The 18,931-nt window shown below is 46.9% G+C and overlaps 1 protein-coding gene across 1 annotated transcript in view; it reads left to right on the top strand.

Moving 5' to 3' along the window:
- Znf862 (zinc finger protein 862) overlaps window positions 1-18,931 on the top strand; it is a 28,767-nt gene that overhangs the window by 250 nt on the left and 9,586 nt on the right. The window contains exons 2-5 of the mRNA XM_006995449.4: window positions 4,319-4,430; window positions 6,151-6,255; window positions 7,941-8,641; window positions 10,275-10,449. Coding sequence (XP_006995511.2) covers window positions 4,319-4,430; window positions 6,151-6,255; window positions 7,941-8,641; window positions 10,275-10,449 — 1,093 coding nt within the window. The remainder of the gene's footprint in view (window positions 1-4,318; window positions 4,431-6,150; window positions 6,256-7,940; window positions 8,642-10,274; window positions 10,450-18,931) is intronic.

Consider the following 18,931-nt stretch of genomic DNA (forward strand, 5'->3'; position numbering starts at 1 on the left):
TCCCGGTCTGGGCTAGCGGATGAGCTAGCCTTGGGGGAAAGTGTTCGCCCGCCTGCCTTATCTTCCTCGGCTGGGAGATACTTACTCATCCTGGCCCCCGCATCCCTACTCCCTGACCCCACTTCGGGTCAGCCATTCCTCTGCTTGTGGCCACTCTGCCTGTGGTCTCGGGGTGGGGGACTAGCCAAGCATAGTGATGCCGAAGTGCTTCTGGTCCCCTTTCCTCCCTTTGGCGTTTGGAGGAGGCCTTGCTTTTAAGACCTAGAGGCTGGATAGGACGCCAGGGGAGTCAAAGGATGGGGAACTGAGAAGTGGAGAGAGACCCTGGCTTTTCCTTGTTCCTCCTTCCCAAGAAAGGGAAAAAAGGCTCCTGGCATTTTCTTGCATACTTCTACTTCTAGTTTATCTACTTCATGAAGAATGTGGGCATGGCTTAGAAACACACTCCACAATCTTACTTCAAGGCTTTGGGCAAGAAGAGGCTTTGGAGATGGGAGATGAGGTAGGGTAGAAAGTGGAGCAGAGGAGCGTTGACAGGATTGCTGGGTTGTGGGCACACTGCCTGAGAGACAGGCAGCCTCTTAAGAGTCAGGTCTTTTCTGATGTTCTTTGCATCCAGTTCTTTTGTGCAGGCTTGCATTGCTGGGGATCGGACTCTGGGCCTTGAACCGAGGAGACAAGGGTTCTACCCACTGAGCTACATCCTCAGCTCTTGCAGCCCTTCTTGAGGATTTGCGGTGGGGCACGGAAGGAATTTTCTCAACAAACATTTTCAAACGCTTATATGACTTCTCTCCCCCTCTGTCCCTCGCCGTCTCCTTCGTATCCATTTAATAAACACGTGTACTCTGAGGTTTGCATTGGATAAGATGTTGGAAGTACAAGAATAATAGAAAGGAACCTTATTCCACAGAGACCTCGTCTGTGGTTTCCACTTGAGTAACTTGGATGCACCTGGGAAAGTTGGCCCACGGGAGAGGAAAGATGAGGAGGATATTTTGGTGCCATAATTTTATCTGGAAAGGCTCCTGTCTCAGAAAAGCAGTTGTTCTTTGTTTAAGCATCTCTTCCATCCTCCCTTCACCCAATTCACTAGCTACAGAGATTTTCCAGATCTAGCAGTCTCTAGAATATCTGGGTGAGGGCAAGGTCAACTGGATCTGTACCAATGAAAGCTGTTAGGCCAGCGTGTGTTGGAAACTATGGGAAACACACAGGCACACACACTAAAAGGAAGGACCCTTTCTCTTGAGTAGTGTCTTCAGATTGGTTTAGATTGAACTTGAATTCCTTCAGGTGAGGAAATGGGGCTGTGGGTATTAAAAATGGCATCAAGACTAGAGTTAGTGGTTTAAGGTTAATTTCCAAGCTCTTCTCTCAGTAGTAGCCTGCCTTAACCTTTAACAAAAGAAGAGAGGAATATAGATCTTTTGGAGGAAACAAAGGAATTTGATTTTTTTTTTTCAGATCCAACCACTAATTGAAAATCTCAAGGCTCAGAAATCTCCCCTTGATTCCAGTCTGGATTGCAGGGTGTCTCCAAAAGGCTTAGCCCTCCCCGAGTGTATATGTTTTCTACCCTGAGAGATGAGGACATCATCCAACAATGGGAGAAACCTTGTGAAAGCAACTCACAGTAAAGACACCTTGCAAACCAGTGAAAAGACAAAGGCCTGGGTAGAAGATGAACTCAGATTCTGAGCAGAAAGCTGTGAAATTGGGGGGTCCTTTTGCAATGGCTCCATCTCGTTGCCAGAATACCACTTAGTTGATACTTTGTGATCAACTTAGTTGATACTTAGTTGATACTTTGTGACAGTTATTGACTAAAAGCAATCTTGGGCTGCTGGATTGTAGGTAGGATATGTTGCCTGTCATTGATAGAATATGGAAAGAAGTCAAAGACTTGTCATCTTGCATCCAATCATCCTGCTTTGTTTTGTCTCAGCCCTGGTGTCTACAAATTTCTCTTACTTGTTTATATATTTTTTGGCTTTACTTCTAGTATCTCCAGTTAGAACTGTAGAACAACCCCTGGTATTTAAGAGACTCTGAGCAAGCATTTTCTAAAAGGAAGACTCATAAAGGTGGTTGGTGGACACAAGTCTAGCCTACCATGCTGTCCTGGGGGTTGTGTTGGTGGAGGTGCTGGGCATGTGTAGGAGTCTGCAACATGTACTTCATGGATGTGTCTGTTGCTTCCTGGCCATCTCTGTCTTTTCTTATGGAAATGATCAATCTTTTATCATTTTTGTCCCGATCCAGTTCTGTTATTGCACTTTGAGTCTCTTTCCACATCTACAGATCACTGTTTGGCAGCATATAAGAACACTTAATAAGTGTATGTTGAGTGAAAAAAATGAAGTAATTGACTATGAAATTCTTTTTGTGTGATGTTGTGGAGGAGAGCGAGTGGTGCCTGTGAGGCGTCTTATAAAATAAACAGCCAAGCACAGGTTTCCTGCCCCAAGGTAGGGGAGAATTGAGGCATTCCTAGGTTGGTGTAGGAACCACACTGGGACTAGTAAGGAAGCCCCTCCTGAGAGACAGAATGTGGATAAGACCTTGATGGGTAGGCAGACCATAAGTAGTGGGAGAAAAGGGTAGTTAGGGGATCTAGGTTTGGGGGTGTAGAGAGAGGAAAGATAAAGGTAGATTGAGTGATAGGAGGAGGAGAGACTCCTGTGGGGTGAGCTAGAGTGAGGACTGAGCTTCGTGTTGAGGGGGTTTGGGTGCCTAATAGAGGAACCGGCTAAAATAGAATATTCAGATACACTTTGCATCCTACATAGGTAAGAAATTTCTCTTATTGAGAAATTTGAGACTTTATACTATAGTCACCCAGAAGCAGAAAGGTGTTTGCCACAGTGTAGCTTAAAAGAGGGGTGCCGGGTATTTGTGTATCACCCTGGGTAAAAAGACATGTCTTCATTCCATATTCAGTTCCTGCCTCATTGTGCTGCTCAAGATATGGGACCATCAGTCTTCACTATGGTGCCTTCTCAACCTGGGGAAGCGGCATGAATAGGAAGCCTTGTGTCCCTGCTCACAAGAGTTTGAGTTTTTCATTTGCTTAGTTGGTTTGTTTTTAGAGATAGAGTCCCATTACATATACCAGGCTAACCTTCAACTCTTGGTCGCTCTTTGGCAGCCTCTAACTGATGGGCAGATGTGCTCTATCATATCCTGTGGGTGACAGATTTTTTTTTTAAACCTGCATCTCTAGGGATAGACTGCCCTCTGGTCCTGATGTTCAGCATTCCTCCTGGGATCAGATCCCCCCCCCCCACTTCTCCACACTAATCCCCTTAGACTGTCTTTGCATGCGCCTCCTTCCTGTCTGGCTGCTTCCTTTTAGTGGAGTCCACTTTGCAGTCGCATTTGGAAGACTCTGTAAGCACAAATGCTTGTTATAAGTGAATGTTCTGCAATATCGTTTCACTACTGTTGTTTTTTCTTTATCGTGTTGTATGTGTGTAAGTCAGGGGTCAGCGCTTGCAGGAGTCAGGACTCTCCTTCTACCATGTGGGGCCCGGAGACTTAACTCAGGTCATTAGGCTTGGCTGCAAGTGCCTTTACCAGCTAAGCCATTTGGCTGGCCTCTACTACTACTTTAAAAAATGTTCCATTTTTATATATTCATAGATAAAACATTCGGAGGTCATATACCAATTCATAGTAATTCTGTTTCAATGATGGGAATGAATCTAAAACATTTTTTTTTTTTTTAAATTTCTGGGGCCTGGAGAGATGTCCTTCTGCTGTTAAGGACACTTGTTGCTCTTGAAGAGGATTCAAGTTCAGTTCCCAGCACTTATATGGTGGATCACAACCATCCGTAACTTGAGTTCCAGGGGATCTGACCCCCTCTTTGGACTTTTCCCAGGACCAGGCATGAGTGTGGGACATGTACATACATGCAAGCAAAACACTCATATACATAAGTATTATAATTTTTTAAATGAGGAGAAGCAATTAAGAAAGACACCCAACACTAATCTCTACACATTCACACATGTACACACACACACACACACACACACACACACACACACACACACACACACAATGTAAAAACAGAGACTTCTTAGGGCAGCCTCATAAAGAAGGCTCTGATTGAGTTCAGTGGCTGCAACTTCCACTGTGAAGTTCACTCACATAACAAGAGAGATTGGTTGCAGGTTGTGTGTGTACATCAGTAACGCTTCCCACACTGCCCCACACACTGGCAACTTTGTAGAGTAGGAGCTCTGACTGCCAGTGTGGAAGATGTGTCTCAGGAACTTGATACTTAAGCAGGGATCATTTTTCCTGTCAGGTTCCTGTGACCTTTGATGACATCACACTGTACTTGCTACAGGAGGAATGGATGACACCGAATCAGCCCCAGAAGGACTTTTTTGCCTCCAACAAGCTGACAGCACCTCTAGGTAAGGATTCCTGCATCTACCACGGCCAGTCTAGATTCGAGTCCCCAGCCTCATGTGGGTCAGGACATACTGAGGAATTTTCTGTAATTCTTTGGTTTCTCTGGGTATCTTTACCCATCTGCTCAGCCCCAGTCCTTTTCTCCTCTTTGTAAGTTGGCCAGGACAAATAGAGAATGCCAGGCGGTCTGATGCTTTGGGCTGTTTCCACAGTGCAGAGTGGGAAACAGTCTGTGGGTCTGTGAGCCCCCGGGATCCTGGAGGATGTCTGTAGTGGTGGCCAGAGCTTTACGAATCTCTTCTCTCCCCAGCTCCACACACTGATGCTCGGGTGTGCTTTCAACCTCGTAGGCCTTGATTTTCTTCTTAAGGCAGTTAGTTTCATGAGATGAAATGAACCGAGAAACTTTGTACAAATGTAGGTGTTTTTCATTGCTTCTGTTTTAGTTTTTAAACAAACTTTTCTCTGCTTTTGTCTTACCTTCTGTACTGAGGACAGAAGTGATTGTGTTCCAAATGTTTGTGCACACATATGTTCTATTCTAGATTGAGCATCCATAATCCAAAAGTCTGCTATCTGAAATCCTGCAAACTCTGAAACTTTTAGAGAGTCACCTACACTCATAGGTTCTCGATTTTTGGAGTATTTTAGATTAGGAGAGCTCTACTAGTAAAGTGCAAATACTAAAAATCTGAAAAACTCCAAAATCTGATAGTCTCATGTAGCTCAGGCTGGCCCTCAAATTCCCTAAAAAGCCATGAATGACCTTGAATTTCTGATCTTCCTGCCTCCCCAAATGCTGGGATTAAACTCAGAGCCTTGAGCTTTCTAGGCGAGCACTGTGCCAACTGAATTACATCCCTAGTCCCCATCCCCTGAGCCTTTTGGATGAGGGAAATTAACTTGTGTTTGTTGGATGAGGGTATGGGAGCTGTGACCTCAGTGTTCTGTGGGTGGTGGGGTTATAGCAAGGCTAGGTCCTATCACTGTGCCTGCTTATAAAGTTGCAAACCACCAAGACTCTGAAGCTTCAAGTTGCAAAGCAGTAGCTCACAGCCAGCTTTGACTCACAGTGGGAGTTCTGTTCCATTTTGCTTTGCTGTTTCGGCTTTTGCTATTTTAGTTTGGGGCATCTACAAAGTGTTTAAATTGCCAACGTTGAGCTACAGGGAGTTTTCATGTGCAAATATAGCTCTCTGGCATCTCTTGGCACGTGGGACTGTGTGCCAGGGCTGGATCTATGTCCAACATGGTTGCCTTCTATTTACTTTTATTATTATGGGTATGAGTGTTTTGCCTGCATTTATGTCTGTATATCCTGTGTATGCCAGGTGCCCAGGGAGGCCAGAAGAGGGTGTTAGATCCTCTGGAACTGGAGTTATGGATGTTTGTGAGCTGCCATGTGGGTACTAGGAACTGAACCAGGGTCCTCTGGCTCAGCCAGTGATCTTAAGCACTGATCCTTCTCTCCAGCCCTGTAACCTGACAATTTAATGTCATTTTAGCTTTGCCTATGCCCGCCCTTGGTTTTTGCCTGCTACCTCTTTCTCTTGGAGGTCTCACAGATAGCAGAGTTTCTAAACCACTAAGCCAGACCATCTGATTCTCACTTTCCTATACTACCCACAGTCTCACAACATGGAGGCTGTCCCAGGCAGAGTCTCCCCTTGGTGTTAGGACCTGGAGCCAGGCACTCATGGCTTTTCCGTGTTCCCAACTCAGGACCAACTGCTGCCAATCCTGAGCTGTTCCATGAGTTTGGGCAAGGGACTGAGCCATGGCTAGGCAACATCCAGGGCCAGAGGCGTCTCCTGAACCATCATCCTGGTGAGTGTGGTCTGTTCATAAAGGCGGTACTTACTGACAAGGAACAGGGTGGGCACTAGGAGCCAACCGCACCCTATCTGTCTGTTCCCACCATGCGCAGGAGGAACTCTGTCCTTCCCACAGACGTCACCTTGTCTGAATGGGCACCCCTGCCCCACCCTCTCAACCCCCTCCTTGGATTTCTGCCCTACAGCCAGTGTTTATACAGAAAACTCCAAGGTGGTGTGACTGTCTTACTTCCCGCTGTATTTTCAGTGTCCATGGCGGTGCCTGGCACACAGTAGGTCTAAAGTTGTCATCGAGTGAACGGAACAGTGAACGGACAGCTATCTGCTAAGTCCTAAGGGTGGCATCTCTGCTTTAGGAGATGACAGAGTTAACCCAGTTCAGCAGGGCTCTCTCTCCTGTGTGAGTCAGATCCATGGCGTCTGCTCTCGCGGTTTCCTCAGCTAGACCACAGGCATCTCTGGACTGCTGTGATTGCAAAGAAACCCAGAGGCCCATTTGTTTTCTTTTGTCTCCCCTTGCGGGGCTCTTCATTTGTGGCCTACTGGCTGTTAGTAACTTCATGCTCAGTTCTTCAGACTGAATTAAAAAGAGCCCTTGGCCACTGAGCACTGAAACTTAGCTTGATGATAAGAAGTGGTTCCAGGGAATTACAGTTTCGTTTCTGTAAAGAAAGAAACTTCTAGTTTAGTTTGAAGAAGAAAAGGCTTCATGAGGCCACGAGCATTTTGAACTCTGAAAGGTTAGGGTGTAATAGAGGGACACTGAGTCCTGAGTACCTCATCTGCATCACCAGCTACAACAGCAGTAGCCCCCCCATTTGTGCAGTGTGTACTCCCTTTATCCATGGACTCCCCGTGGTGTTAGATAACCGACTGCAGCCACAGTTAATGTAAGGCAGTAAGGTATTTTAAAGAAGAGAGAACACATTTCCACAACTTTAACTACAATATTACTATGTTCCATTTTGTTATTGCTACTTGCTTACTATGCCTAATTTATAAATGAAATGTTATCACTTTTATGTATAGATGGGAAAAAATTACAGCACATCGTCTAGGACCCTCTGTGGCCCAGGCATCTGCCAGGGGCCTGGAGCACAGTCCCTACAGAAGATGAAGAGGACTGTTGTATGCAGAGGTGGATTGCAGCTTACCAGCTGCTGTCTGTCTGGGGACTGCAGCTGTGCCCAGTGCGTAGGTGGCTGCCTTGCCTTAGGTTCTTAAGCAGAATGCAGGGGCCTCTCTGCTAGGCCCACCCCAGAAAGAAGTTCCTATGAGTGAGAGTTGCAGTCTGGCTCCTCCATCTCTTTAAACCCTGTGTTGCCACGCCCTCGGTGTTTTATCCTAAGTAAGCTCTGAACCTAGAGAGGGCCACTGTCGGAGGTGGCCTTGGTCACAGTGCAGCCATGTCCACTTGATCCAATGTATCCATCTCCCCTTTAATTTGTTTGAAAGGAAACATTTGCTTAAAGCACACCTGCTTGATTTCCTGCTGGGGAAGCAAGATGGGTATGAGGAGTCAGGCAAGTCAAAGTCGAGAATTCAATTATGATATTCTTTAGAGCACGTAGAGAGGAGGAGGGGGTGTCATTTTGGACTGAGTGTGCCCTACCATTTGTATATTGATGGCTCTCAGACCATAGGATTTCAAATTTCAATGATCTCTTTCTTTGAAAGGAAAAACCCACGTGAACTACATGGAAGAAATAGATATGCAGGGTTCCGCCAGAGAGCAAGGACCATACCTACCACCTCAAAAGAAAGCCTGCCTTGCCCACTTCAGCACAGAGAACAGCGCCATCGAGGGAGACTGGACAGGAAGAAACAGCCCCCAAGACAAGAACTGCCGTTCTATCCAGAAGTCGTGGTTCACACAGTTTCCATGGTTGATCATGAATGAGGAACAGACGGCTCTGTTTTGTGCTGTCTGCCGAGAAGACCCATCTGGCAGGGACAGACGATCAAGATTAGTAGAAGGCTACACTGGACCATTCAAGGTGGAAACTCTCAAATACCACGCCAAGAGCAAGGCCCACATGCTCTGTGTCAACGCCCTGGCCGCCAAGAACCCCGTCTGGGCAGCCCACCTCCAGAGTCTCAGGGAGAGTTCTGCAGACATCCTGGCCAGCCCTGACCGCCTCTTCACTGCAGACTATCCCACGATCTACCCTCCGGGGCCCCTGGGAGACCTGGATGGCATAGCTGAGTTCCTGTCAAGCCCGAGAGCTGAACTAGAGGACCCTCCAGGGAGTGGGGCCATCCCTCCTTTGCACCTAGACTGCATGTCAGATTTGAGGCAAAAAGAAACTGGCAGTGACATCCTGAATGCCTCAAATAGCAAAACTTTGTGTAAGGACACTACTGAATTCTGCAGCCAGGTAATGTGTTTATTGACTGCTGTGCCTTAGAGGGGACTCATAGTGCAAGTGACAGTAAAAAAAAGAACAGTAGTGATGTTCATCACTGACATCACAGGGTCACCAGAGCACACACGCTTTTCTCTTTTTTTATTATTATTATTTTATTTTATTTTACAATACTATTCAGTTCTACATAACAGCCACAGAGCTTTTCTCTTTTTTGATACTTCTTTTATTTTTTTATCTGTGTAAGTGTCTGTCTGCACAGGTGTTTGTGCATCACATGTGTGCAGTACCTGTGGAAGCCAGAAGAGGGCATTAGATCTCCTGAAACTGGAGTCATAAATGTTGGGAGCTGCCATGTGGGTGCTGAGAATTGAACCCAGGTCCTCTGGAAGAGCAGCCAGTGCTCTTAACCACTGAGCCATCTCTCCAGGCCCAGCTCACATTATTTTAATGCACTAGATGTTGCTTTAAATGCTTTATAGGTATTAATTCATTTAACTGGGACAACTGCTGTATTATCCTCTGTTTTATAGACAGCAAAGCCTAATTCATGGTACAGAGCATCCTGACTTTCCATAGAAGGAATGGCGATCTTTATCCAGCATTCATAACAGCCACAGAACTCAAGAATCAGTCCATCACAAACTGAGCATAGACCGTGTTGTGATATTTAGTACCTTTAATGTTTTAACATCAGAGTTTTCACAGGTGCTATGTGATGAGCTATGTCTAGGTTACCCTGAGGTGGTAGAGCAAGAGTTGCTAAATTCACCATATTGGGAGAAAACTGAGACTCAGGAAGAAGTGACCTCATGGAGTCCAGAATCCACAAGCTGTTGTGGCCAGTGCTGGCCTTTGCCCAGAGCTCTGGCCACCAGCCTGGTACTTTTCTTCCATTTGGTACAGCTCTGCTGGACCACACTAGATGATAATGTTCAACTTGTATTTATTTCATGATTGCCTAATTTCCTGGAGAGTTGGTAGCTAAGGAAACTGTTCCCTGAGATCTTTGAGTGACTTGAATTTTCCACAGCTCTCAACTATCACAAGCAAGTAGAATTTAACAGTAAACTATCGGTCGGGGTTAGTGGGTAGCTCAGGTGTTCCTCACAGACAACATCGTAGGAGCCTTCTACTGGGTGGTCAAGTTTCTCTGGAATCCAGAGAAAGGGCAAAGCTTCTCTTCATGTTTTTGTTATTTTTTAGTGTGAGGAGGTGATAACAGGTCTGACTTCCGAGCCTCAGGATTCTAGCAGTGTGGTGTGCATAAAGCCCTCCCTAGTTCTAAGTCCCTTCAGTTCTTTTTAACCGCTGCTTCCTTCACATCCTGTGGGTAGACCCTGGAGGCAGACAGTCCTCTCTACAGCCACAGTGAGTGTAGGGTGACCATGGGACTCGAGGTGACAGCCAACAGTCAGAGGTTCTGTTCTGTGAGTTTTTCCTCTTTCCTAAAGACGCTTGGATCTGACTGAGCCACTTTGGTTTCTATATTATCTGGGGCTCATGGATTTGATGACTTTCAGCAGGGAATTCATTCCTGGGCTACTTGGTGGGATTCCAGGGAGAAAGGTGTCTTCAGAAGGCTGCAGTTATGCCTCGTGCCTCACTCCAACAGTGGGCTGAGCAGTGCTGCTCTGTGTTGCAGGGGCCTCCTGACAGCGCGCAGCTGAAGGATCCCTGGTTGTTCGGGGAGCCCCCTGCAACGTTTGAGGATGTGGCGGTGTACTTCTCTCGGGAGGAGTGGGGCCTGCTGGGCAAGCGGCAGAAGGAGCTCTACAGAGATGTGATGCGGATGAACTACGAGCTGCTGGCTTCCCTGGGTAAAGCTTTCCATGAGCTTTTATACACCACTGTCGTTGGCTCAGGGCCTTCTCCCAGCTTCGCCCTTTCCTTTTGAGCAGAGAGTGAGCCTGTCTTCTGTCCCTCCGATCACTGCCTGCTTTGGGTTACTGTACTGGGTCGCCTCTTCCATCGTCTTCCGTCATCTTTCTGTCCATCCATCCGCCCCTCCCCCACTCACATTCACTGAATACCCGATACTTGCTGGGTGCTGCGGGGCGTTTAGGGACTAGTGGACCTGTGGCAGCAGCAGACCTTGAAGGAAACTGTGAGACATCTGAGTTCATAAGAAGGTTCTGGAAGAGTGCCCTGGGGCTACTGAAGTGGGGTAGGGAAGTCTGGGTGTGGGAGGAAGAAGTCAAGAAGTCTTCGGAGAAGTATTGTGGGGGACACAAAACCAGGTGCCCCGGATGGAGGAAGGGTACCTTGGCACGACAGGGCATGGGAGCAGCGTGAACAGAGGCTGAAGACGAATGGGTCTCTCAGGGTTCCCACTCCATCTGAACAGCCTGAGGCTCTGTCATCTTTTCCCGGTGCCAGCACAAAGCCCTGGGCATTCATGTCACCAGGCCTGGGCCTTGGAGAGTTAGGGTAGCCGAGGCTGACCTCTCCTGCATTTGTTTCCCCAGGGTGCCATGCCGCCTCAGACAGGGAGACAGCTGTTGTGTTTAGAGCTGGTGTCTCCTGGTGTCACTAGTGTGCAGACAGCTGTTGTGTTTCGAGCTGGTGTTTCCTGGTGTCACTAGTGTGCACCGTGGCAGGAGCCGGCAGAGCAGGCCGCTGTGCGCACACGGGAACGGCAGCAGCACCTCTCATAACATCTGCCTGGGGAATGACCTCTCTAGAATGAAAAACACAGCCTCATGGCTCTGTCGATGGGCATGTGCCTTTGTTTACACTACAGCCACAGTCTGGGTTACTTTCTAACATACCTTCTTGTTGGTTTGTCTTTTAGTGTGTATGAGTGTTTTGTCTGTGTGTGTGTCTGTGCACCATGTGTGTGCAGTGCTTGTGGAGACCAGAGGAGGGCATCAGATCCCGTGGAACTGGAGTAGCAGATGGTTGTGAGCTGCCATGTGAGTGCCGGGAACGAACCTGGGTTCTTGGAAGAGTAGACAGTGCTCTTAACCACTGAGCCATCTCTCTAGCTCCACTTTCCAACATTCTCCTTCTGTATACTTGTTTTTATTATTATTCATGATTCCATAGTTACTCTTGCATGTGTGTGGTGCAGAAGTTTAAATCTGGGCCTTCTATGTGCCGGGTAAATGCTCTGCCACTGCAATAGCTACTTGCAGTCTTACATGGCTCCCCAGACATTTCAGAAGTTTCTTGAGTAATCATTATCTTACAGTGACGGAGGACTTGTCTCTGTCCCTTTGATCTGGTGCCTGTGATGCTGATGTGCTTCCAGAACATCAGTGCCGCTACTGTACAGCTAGGAAGCAAGATCCAGGGGAAATGCATTTGCAAAAATTGCATGCCAGCTGGGCAGGAAACTAAGGTAGGAAGCTCACTGTGAGTTTGAGGCCATGCTGGATACAGAGAGTTCCAGATCAGCCAGGGTTACAGAGTAAGACCTTATAACAGACAAACAAAGTAATTACACACTGACTTTAAAAAGTTGGGTTTTCTTTTTTCAAAGTAGCCTTCAGTAGTAAGGCAGTTTGCTTCCAGACAATTTTGCATTGTCTTTTAATTTTTAAAACCTGTTCCTTGTATCTTAGCTCAAAATACTATGATCTGCGTACATAGGAATGCTTCATGGTTTTCTTTTGGTAAGGTATTTTTTTTTTTTTAATGTCTGGCAATGGCAGCAGTGGCTTTGCTGTGGCCTGAATGTCTGCCAAGGGCTGGTCCTGTGTTAAAAGCCTTCTGTATGTTTGATGTGATATTTAAACCAATTCTGAAAGTAGGCAGTAATACTTTCCATATAGAGGACAGTGCCCAGACCACAGTCATTCATCTGGTAAGTGTCCGAAGGGAGTCCTGCTGCCCTGTCTCTGCATGTACAGCGGACTCGGATACAACCCCTGTCGTGCGTGTCTGTTACTAGCTGGACTCCCTTTCTTTGAGTTGAGACATTGGTGTTCATCGTGCTGGCATTAAAGATGGCACCATGCATAAGATACGGTCATTGAAAAGTTCACGCAGCCACAGAAGATGCCAGTCTTTTTGTTTGTCGTACCCCGACCCCTTTGCGGGTAGCTAGCAGTTGGTCTTTCACACTGTCCCTGTGGATCACTGCTGGTTCTGTCACCTTAGTGAGAAGTGGGTGACATCTTGGCCACACACTCCCTTTTGTTCTTACTTTAGTCTATCTCCTCACTGCTTCTTCTCAGAGTTTATAGTGGGAAAGGCAATTACAGAGTTCCAATGCTATTTCAGAGTTTTGTTTGTTTGTTTGTTTTTGGTTATTTGGTTTTTTGGTTTTTCGAGACAGGGTTTCTCTGTGTAGGTTTGGTGCCTATCCTGGATCTCATTCTGTAGACCAGGCTAGCCTTGAACACACAGAGATCCGCCTGGCTCTGCCTCCTGAGTGCTGGGATTAAAGGTGTGAGCTACTGCTGCCCGGCAAGTTTGTTATTCCTGAGTCTGGCTTTTATTTTGGTTTGTAGCTAATGATGGAATAGAGGGCCTTGCTCATTCTAGGCAGTTGCTTTGCCACTGTGGTGGTTTGAATGAAAACGGCCCCCATGGCTCATAGGGAGTGGCACTGTTAGGAGGTGTGGCCTTGTTGGAAGAAGTGTGTCACTGGGGGCGGGTGTTGAGGTTTCAAATGCTCAAGCCAGGGCCATTGTCACTCTCTCTGCCTGTTCCCTGCCTATCCAGATGTAGAACTCTCAGCTCCTCTCCAGCACCATGTCTGCCTGCATGCCACCATGTTTCCAGTCATGATGATAATGGACTAAGCCTCTGAACTGTAGGCCAGCCCTTTATAAGAGCTGCTGTGATCATGGTTTCTCATCACAGCAATAGAAACCCAAACTAAGACAACCACTGTCTTAGGGTTACTACTGCTATGATGAAACGCCATGACCAAAGCAACTTGGGGAGGAAGAGGTTTGTTCAGTGTATGCTTCCCCATCACAGTTCATCTTCAAAGGAAATGGAGATGGGAACTCAAGCAGGGCAGGAACCTGGAGGCAGGAGCTGATGCAGAGGCCACAGAGGGTGCTACTTACTGGCTTGCTCCTCATAGCTTATTCTGCCTGAGTTCTTATGGAACCCCAGGTCCACCAGCCCAGGGATGGCACCACCCACAATCACTAATTAAGAAAATGCCCTACAGGATTGCCTACAGCCCTATCTTATGGAGTCATTTTCTCAAATGAAGCTCCCTTCTCTGATGGCTCTAGCCTGTGTCAAGTTGACATAAAACTAGCCAGTACAACCACTGAGTTACATCCCCAGCCCTTGACCTGTTCTCAAACAGAAATTTTAGTTTGGTGCAGTGAAATTTAACATTAATTTCCATTCATTTAGCAGTTGGATGGCTCAAAACTTCTCAGCTCTGTAGACTTGTAATTCACCTGTCACAGGTACCTGGCTGTTCCAACAGTGCTGAACATACAGAGGACAGTCATCTTTTCATAGAGAGGAGAGCTTGGTTCTATTTGATCTTTCATGGCTTTCGGGGCGGAACACAGGGCCCCTACACGCTAGGCCAGTGCTCTGCTCCGAGTTCTGTCTACAGCCTTTCTCACTCAGTGTTTCCTGTTAGTCTCTCTTTGGGGTTCACTCATTTAGAACTATTTTGTCTGTCATCTGCAGATTGCCCAGCTGTTCTTTTATTTCTGTGTTTTACATTCTGTTTTCACATTCTGATCATGTTTGATGAGGTCTCTTCCTTCCTGCCAAAAAAGCATCTAGAAATCTAGTTTACATTTAACCATTAAGAAACTAAAACTTGTCATTGGACATGGTGGTACATGCCTGTAATCCCAGGACTCAGGAGGCTGAGGCAGAAGGATCAAGGGTTTGGAAGGCCAGCCTGAGACTCTGTGAAAGAAAAGGAAAGAGACAGAAAGAAGAAAGAGGGATGGACATTTGTCAGTAATAGAAACACTCAGGCTGACCTGAGTCTTTAGTTTCATTTGTTTTGGCTTGGTTATTTTGGTTGTTTGGTTATTTTGGTTTGGTCTGGTTAGTTTGGTTGTTTGAGACCTCAGGATTCTGGTGTATTTCAGGCTGGCCTCAAACTCACTGTATAGTTGAAGATGACATTGAACATCTAATCCTCCTGCCTCACCTCCCAGGTGCTAAGACTAGAGGCATGCACCCCACCAGGTTTATATTGTGCTAGGGATTGAGTCCAGTGCTTTGTGCATACAGGGCAAACCCTCTACCAGCATCCACAGCCCCTTAACCTAGGATTTTTATTAGTCAAGAAGGCATCTTGTGCTAAGCAAATGAGTCATTCACTTCAGAAGAGCAGTGCCTGCCTGTGAAAGAGATTCTTAACTACAGCCTGGCCCCGTGAAGATGGGGAGAAGTTGTATCACCTAATGGAAACCAAATCTGAGAGGGAAGATCTGCCCAGGAGACAAGTAGGAATGTTAGAATGACCAAGGGGAAGCCAGAGCTGGATACAGGACTGTGCCTCCAGGTTAGGGCAGCCTGGAGCGAGGGAGTGAGGAACAAGCCAGGATCACAATAATCCTTTTAGATCTGACTTTTGGGGTGGCCCCTGCCACACTGGGGATGAGAGTGGCCAAGAAGGATCAGAAATATTTATTGTCTTGAAGTTCTCCAGGTCAGAAGACCCAGTAAGCTCAGCTGGGCTCCCTACTCTGGTTCTCATAAACCCAGAATCAAGATCCTGGCCCAGAGATTCTGCCCGGGAGGACCTGGGGAGGAAGGCTGCAAGCTCTTCCCTGCTAGTGCCACATCCTTCATTTGGGTGTGGAACTTGGGGCTTGGCTTTCTTGTAGTTCATTAACAAAGGAGCACCCTCAGCTGTTCCTATGACAACCCCCACAGCTACAGGGAGAGGGGTGTTGCATCCCCACCTTCCCTATGGTAGCAGGAGGGGGTTCACGATCCACTTGACAGCTTTCCCCCAAACATCTCCAACATCTGCTTCCTGACCTCTTCAGGGTCCGCTCTGCCTGCCTCCTCACAGGTCAGGGGCAGCACCGTCTGCTTTCTGTGTTTGTGCCATGACCCCACTTGAATGATAGGTGGCAGGTGCCTCATTTTTAAAAATTCGTTATTTGATGACTTTGTCTTTATTGTATTCACCCCTCTCCAACTCCTCCCAGATCCACACCCTTTTTCTTACTCACCCAAATTTGTATCATTTAAAAGAAAAAACTCATTGAGTCCAATTTGTGCTTTAGAGCATGGTCAACCTACCAGGGACCACACCCTCACAAAGCTGATTCTCCCTTTCCCAGCAGCCATCAGTTGCCAAAAGGGGGAGAATTTTGTGCCCACCTCCCCTGCCAATGCTTGGACTCAAGCCTGACTTGAGCTTGCAGAGGTCTTGTGCATGATGTCCCAACTGCTCTTAGTCCATGTATGCAGCTGCCCTGTCCAGAGAACACTGGCTCTTACACTCTTTCCGCCCCCTCTTCCGCAATGATCCCTGGGCTTGGAGAGGGGGAATATGATATAGAGGTCCCACTTAAGGCGGAGCATTCCACCGTCTCTTATTCTCTGCACCTTCACCAGTTGTGGGTCTCTGGTAATTGCCATCTACTTGAGGAAGAAGCTTCCCTGAGGAGGGTCAAGAGGAGCTCTAATCTATGGGTGTGAAGATAAGTCATTATCAGTTTGTTAAATACTGTGTGCATTTAGAATGATGGTACGTTCTCCCCTTGGGCCTATGACCTGTCTAGCCACAGGTTCTTGGCCTCGGTAATGGTGTCAGGTACAGCTCCTATCTTACGGAACTGGTGTTACATCTAGTCAGAAGGTGGTTGGTTACTCCCACGACATTTATCTTACTATTGTACCAGTGGGCATGTCTGCAGGGTTCACAGTGGGTAAGATTTGAGATTGCTTTACTCCTCCAGCAGCATGCATAACACCTTCCAGCTCTATGAGTGCTGACCAATGGGGCCAAAGCTTCTAGGTCAGTACCAGTTTGATGTCTCCATGTCCTATCTATGACTCAATTCAAGTCGTGTCATCAGCTGTGGGGTCTCACCATCGAGTTCTGGAGGGTAACCATTACTGTTGGCAGTGGCCTGTAATGTTGGGGGTTCTATGGGACCTCACTGGCCAACTCCAAAAGAAGTAACCCATTTCTAGCCCTGGGTTTCTTATTAGCCTGTAGTGTCTTGTAGGGGCCTTGTTGCCCTGTTACAGGCAACAAAACTCCATTTAAACTCTTCTAGAATTATATTTATGTATTGCAGATGTGTGCATGTCTGTGGTGCGTGCCTGCCAGTCAGAAGACAACTTGTGGGAGGAGTTTGTTTCTCTCCTTCCACTACATAGGTCCTAGGACTTGAACCCAGGTTGTCACGCCTGGTGGCAGGTACTCTTACCTGCCGAGCATCTACCTGGTCCTGGTGCCTCATACTTGATGCCCTCAGCCCAAACAGGCAGGCAGAGTCATACTTAAGTACCCTGTTGCATGTGCTCATTGCTCTTCCTGGTTTAATTTTAGATGTTACCTAGTGGTCCCTACTGTGGAGGATGAAGACATGGCCTCTTACGCCACGCAGGTCCACTTCTCTCCCCTCCATCCTCTCAGAACAGGTATAGCACACTTTTATGGTTACATCAATGTGAGTTATTTGCCTGATTGTGTTTGTGTGTTGTTTACTGCCGAGTGCTGTATTGTGCTGTTTCCTTCATTATAGAGTTTTTTCACCCTGGAAGTAGAATTTTTTTCATATTTTTTATTTGGTTAATTTTTTTTTTTGTACTCCCTCTGATTTTGTCTGAACTCTCCAGTGGAGTTAAGAAACACATCTGATGTCTTTGCCTGTGGTCAAACATCCTGAGATCTGTTGCCGTCATCCTTTTTCTGGGCGCTCTCCTCTTGGGCCTTCCTCTCCCCTGCTCAGATTTGTTCCTAGGCCTGTCACACACTGTGGCTTGGAGTCTCTTGTGTCACGTTCCCACTTCCTGGATCTTTCCTTTTTGTGGACGTTTTAGAAGACACATCTTCTGGTAGCTTCCTAGCAAATGGTAGATCCAAGAGCTTCTTTTTAAGACACTGCAGGTGTCTTTAGGATTTGCAGGGGCCTTCATGGTACCCAACATGATTGAGTGATGACTTGATGGGCATGGAGTCCAGATGGAAACCATTTCCTCAGCATGGGTTGAGAGCATTGTTGTGTTGGGTTTTTACTGGCACTGCTGAGAAATTGAATACCCTTCTTATTCCTAAGTCTTTGAACACAACATATTATTTCTCCTCTGAGAGCTTTTAAAATCTATCCCAGTGGGGGCTGGAAAGATGGCTCAGCAGTTACCATGAGCTGCTCTTGCAGAGAACTTGTGTTTAGTTTCCAGCACCCACATCTGGCAGCTCACAATTGCCTGTAACTCCAGCCTCGGGGCATCTAACACTCATGTATACACACCTACACACACATGTGCATAAATAAGAGTACTAATACCTTTTGAAAATCTCTTCTAGTGTACTAGTGTACTTCATGATATATATGCTCCAGTGGGTGTTACAGGAGCTCTGGGCCCCCTCCCCTCCACAACTTTGTACCAGTGATGTCCTCAATCTCTTCTTTTTCTTTTTTCTCAGAACTCTTGTGTTAGCAGATGCTTGCTAGACTTAGACTCTGTTTTATTTCTTTTTCTCTATTTTCTGCCTTTTATTTTTGCTGTTGTTTCTGAGCTCCCTTTCTTCTTTCCTGCAGCACCGTCATGACTTTTCTTGCTGTCGACATTAACTCTTTTTCTTGAAGCCCCCCACCCCCCCTTTTTTTTTCTGGTTTTTCAAGACAGGGTTTCTCTGTGTAGTTTTGGTGCCTGTCCTGGAGCTCACTCTGTAGCCCAGGCTGGCCTCGAACTCACAGAGATCTGCTGGCTCTGCCTCCTGAGTGCTGGGATTAAAGGTGTGCATCACCACCACCCTGCAAAGTCCTTTATTTTTAAAACTATTAATTTGGGGGCTGAAGAGAGGGCTCAGGGTTGAGAACACTGGCTGCTCTTCCAGAGGACATGGGTTTGATTCCCAGCATCCACATGGTGGCTCACACTTCTCTAACTCCAGTCCTAAGGCCTCTGAGGACGCCAGATACACACACAGTGCTCGGACATACATGCAGACCAAACAACCGTACATAAAAATGAATACACTTTCTAAAAGATTGTTTTTATTGATGTGTATGTTTGTGAGTGTCTGCCACGTGTGTGGCGGTGCCCACAGAGATCAGAAGAGAGTCAGGTGTCCTGGAGCTGGACTTAGGGGCAGTTGTGAGCCACCAGTGTGGGTGCTGGAAAATGAACTTGGTCCTCTGGAAGATCAGGGAGCTGAGCCCTGTC

The sequence above is a fragment of the Peromyscus maniculatus genome, chromosome 3 (assembly GCF_049852395.1).
Source record: "Peromyscus maniculatus bairdii isolate BWxNUB_F1_BW_parent chromosome 3, HU_Pman_BW_mat_3.1, whole genome shotgun sequence".
In the NCBI taxonomy this organism is placed as follows: domain Eukaryota; kingdom Metazoa; phylum Chordata; class Mammalia; order Rodentia; family Cricetidae; genus Peromyscus; species Peromyscus maniculatus.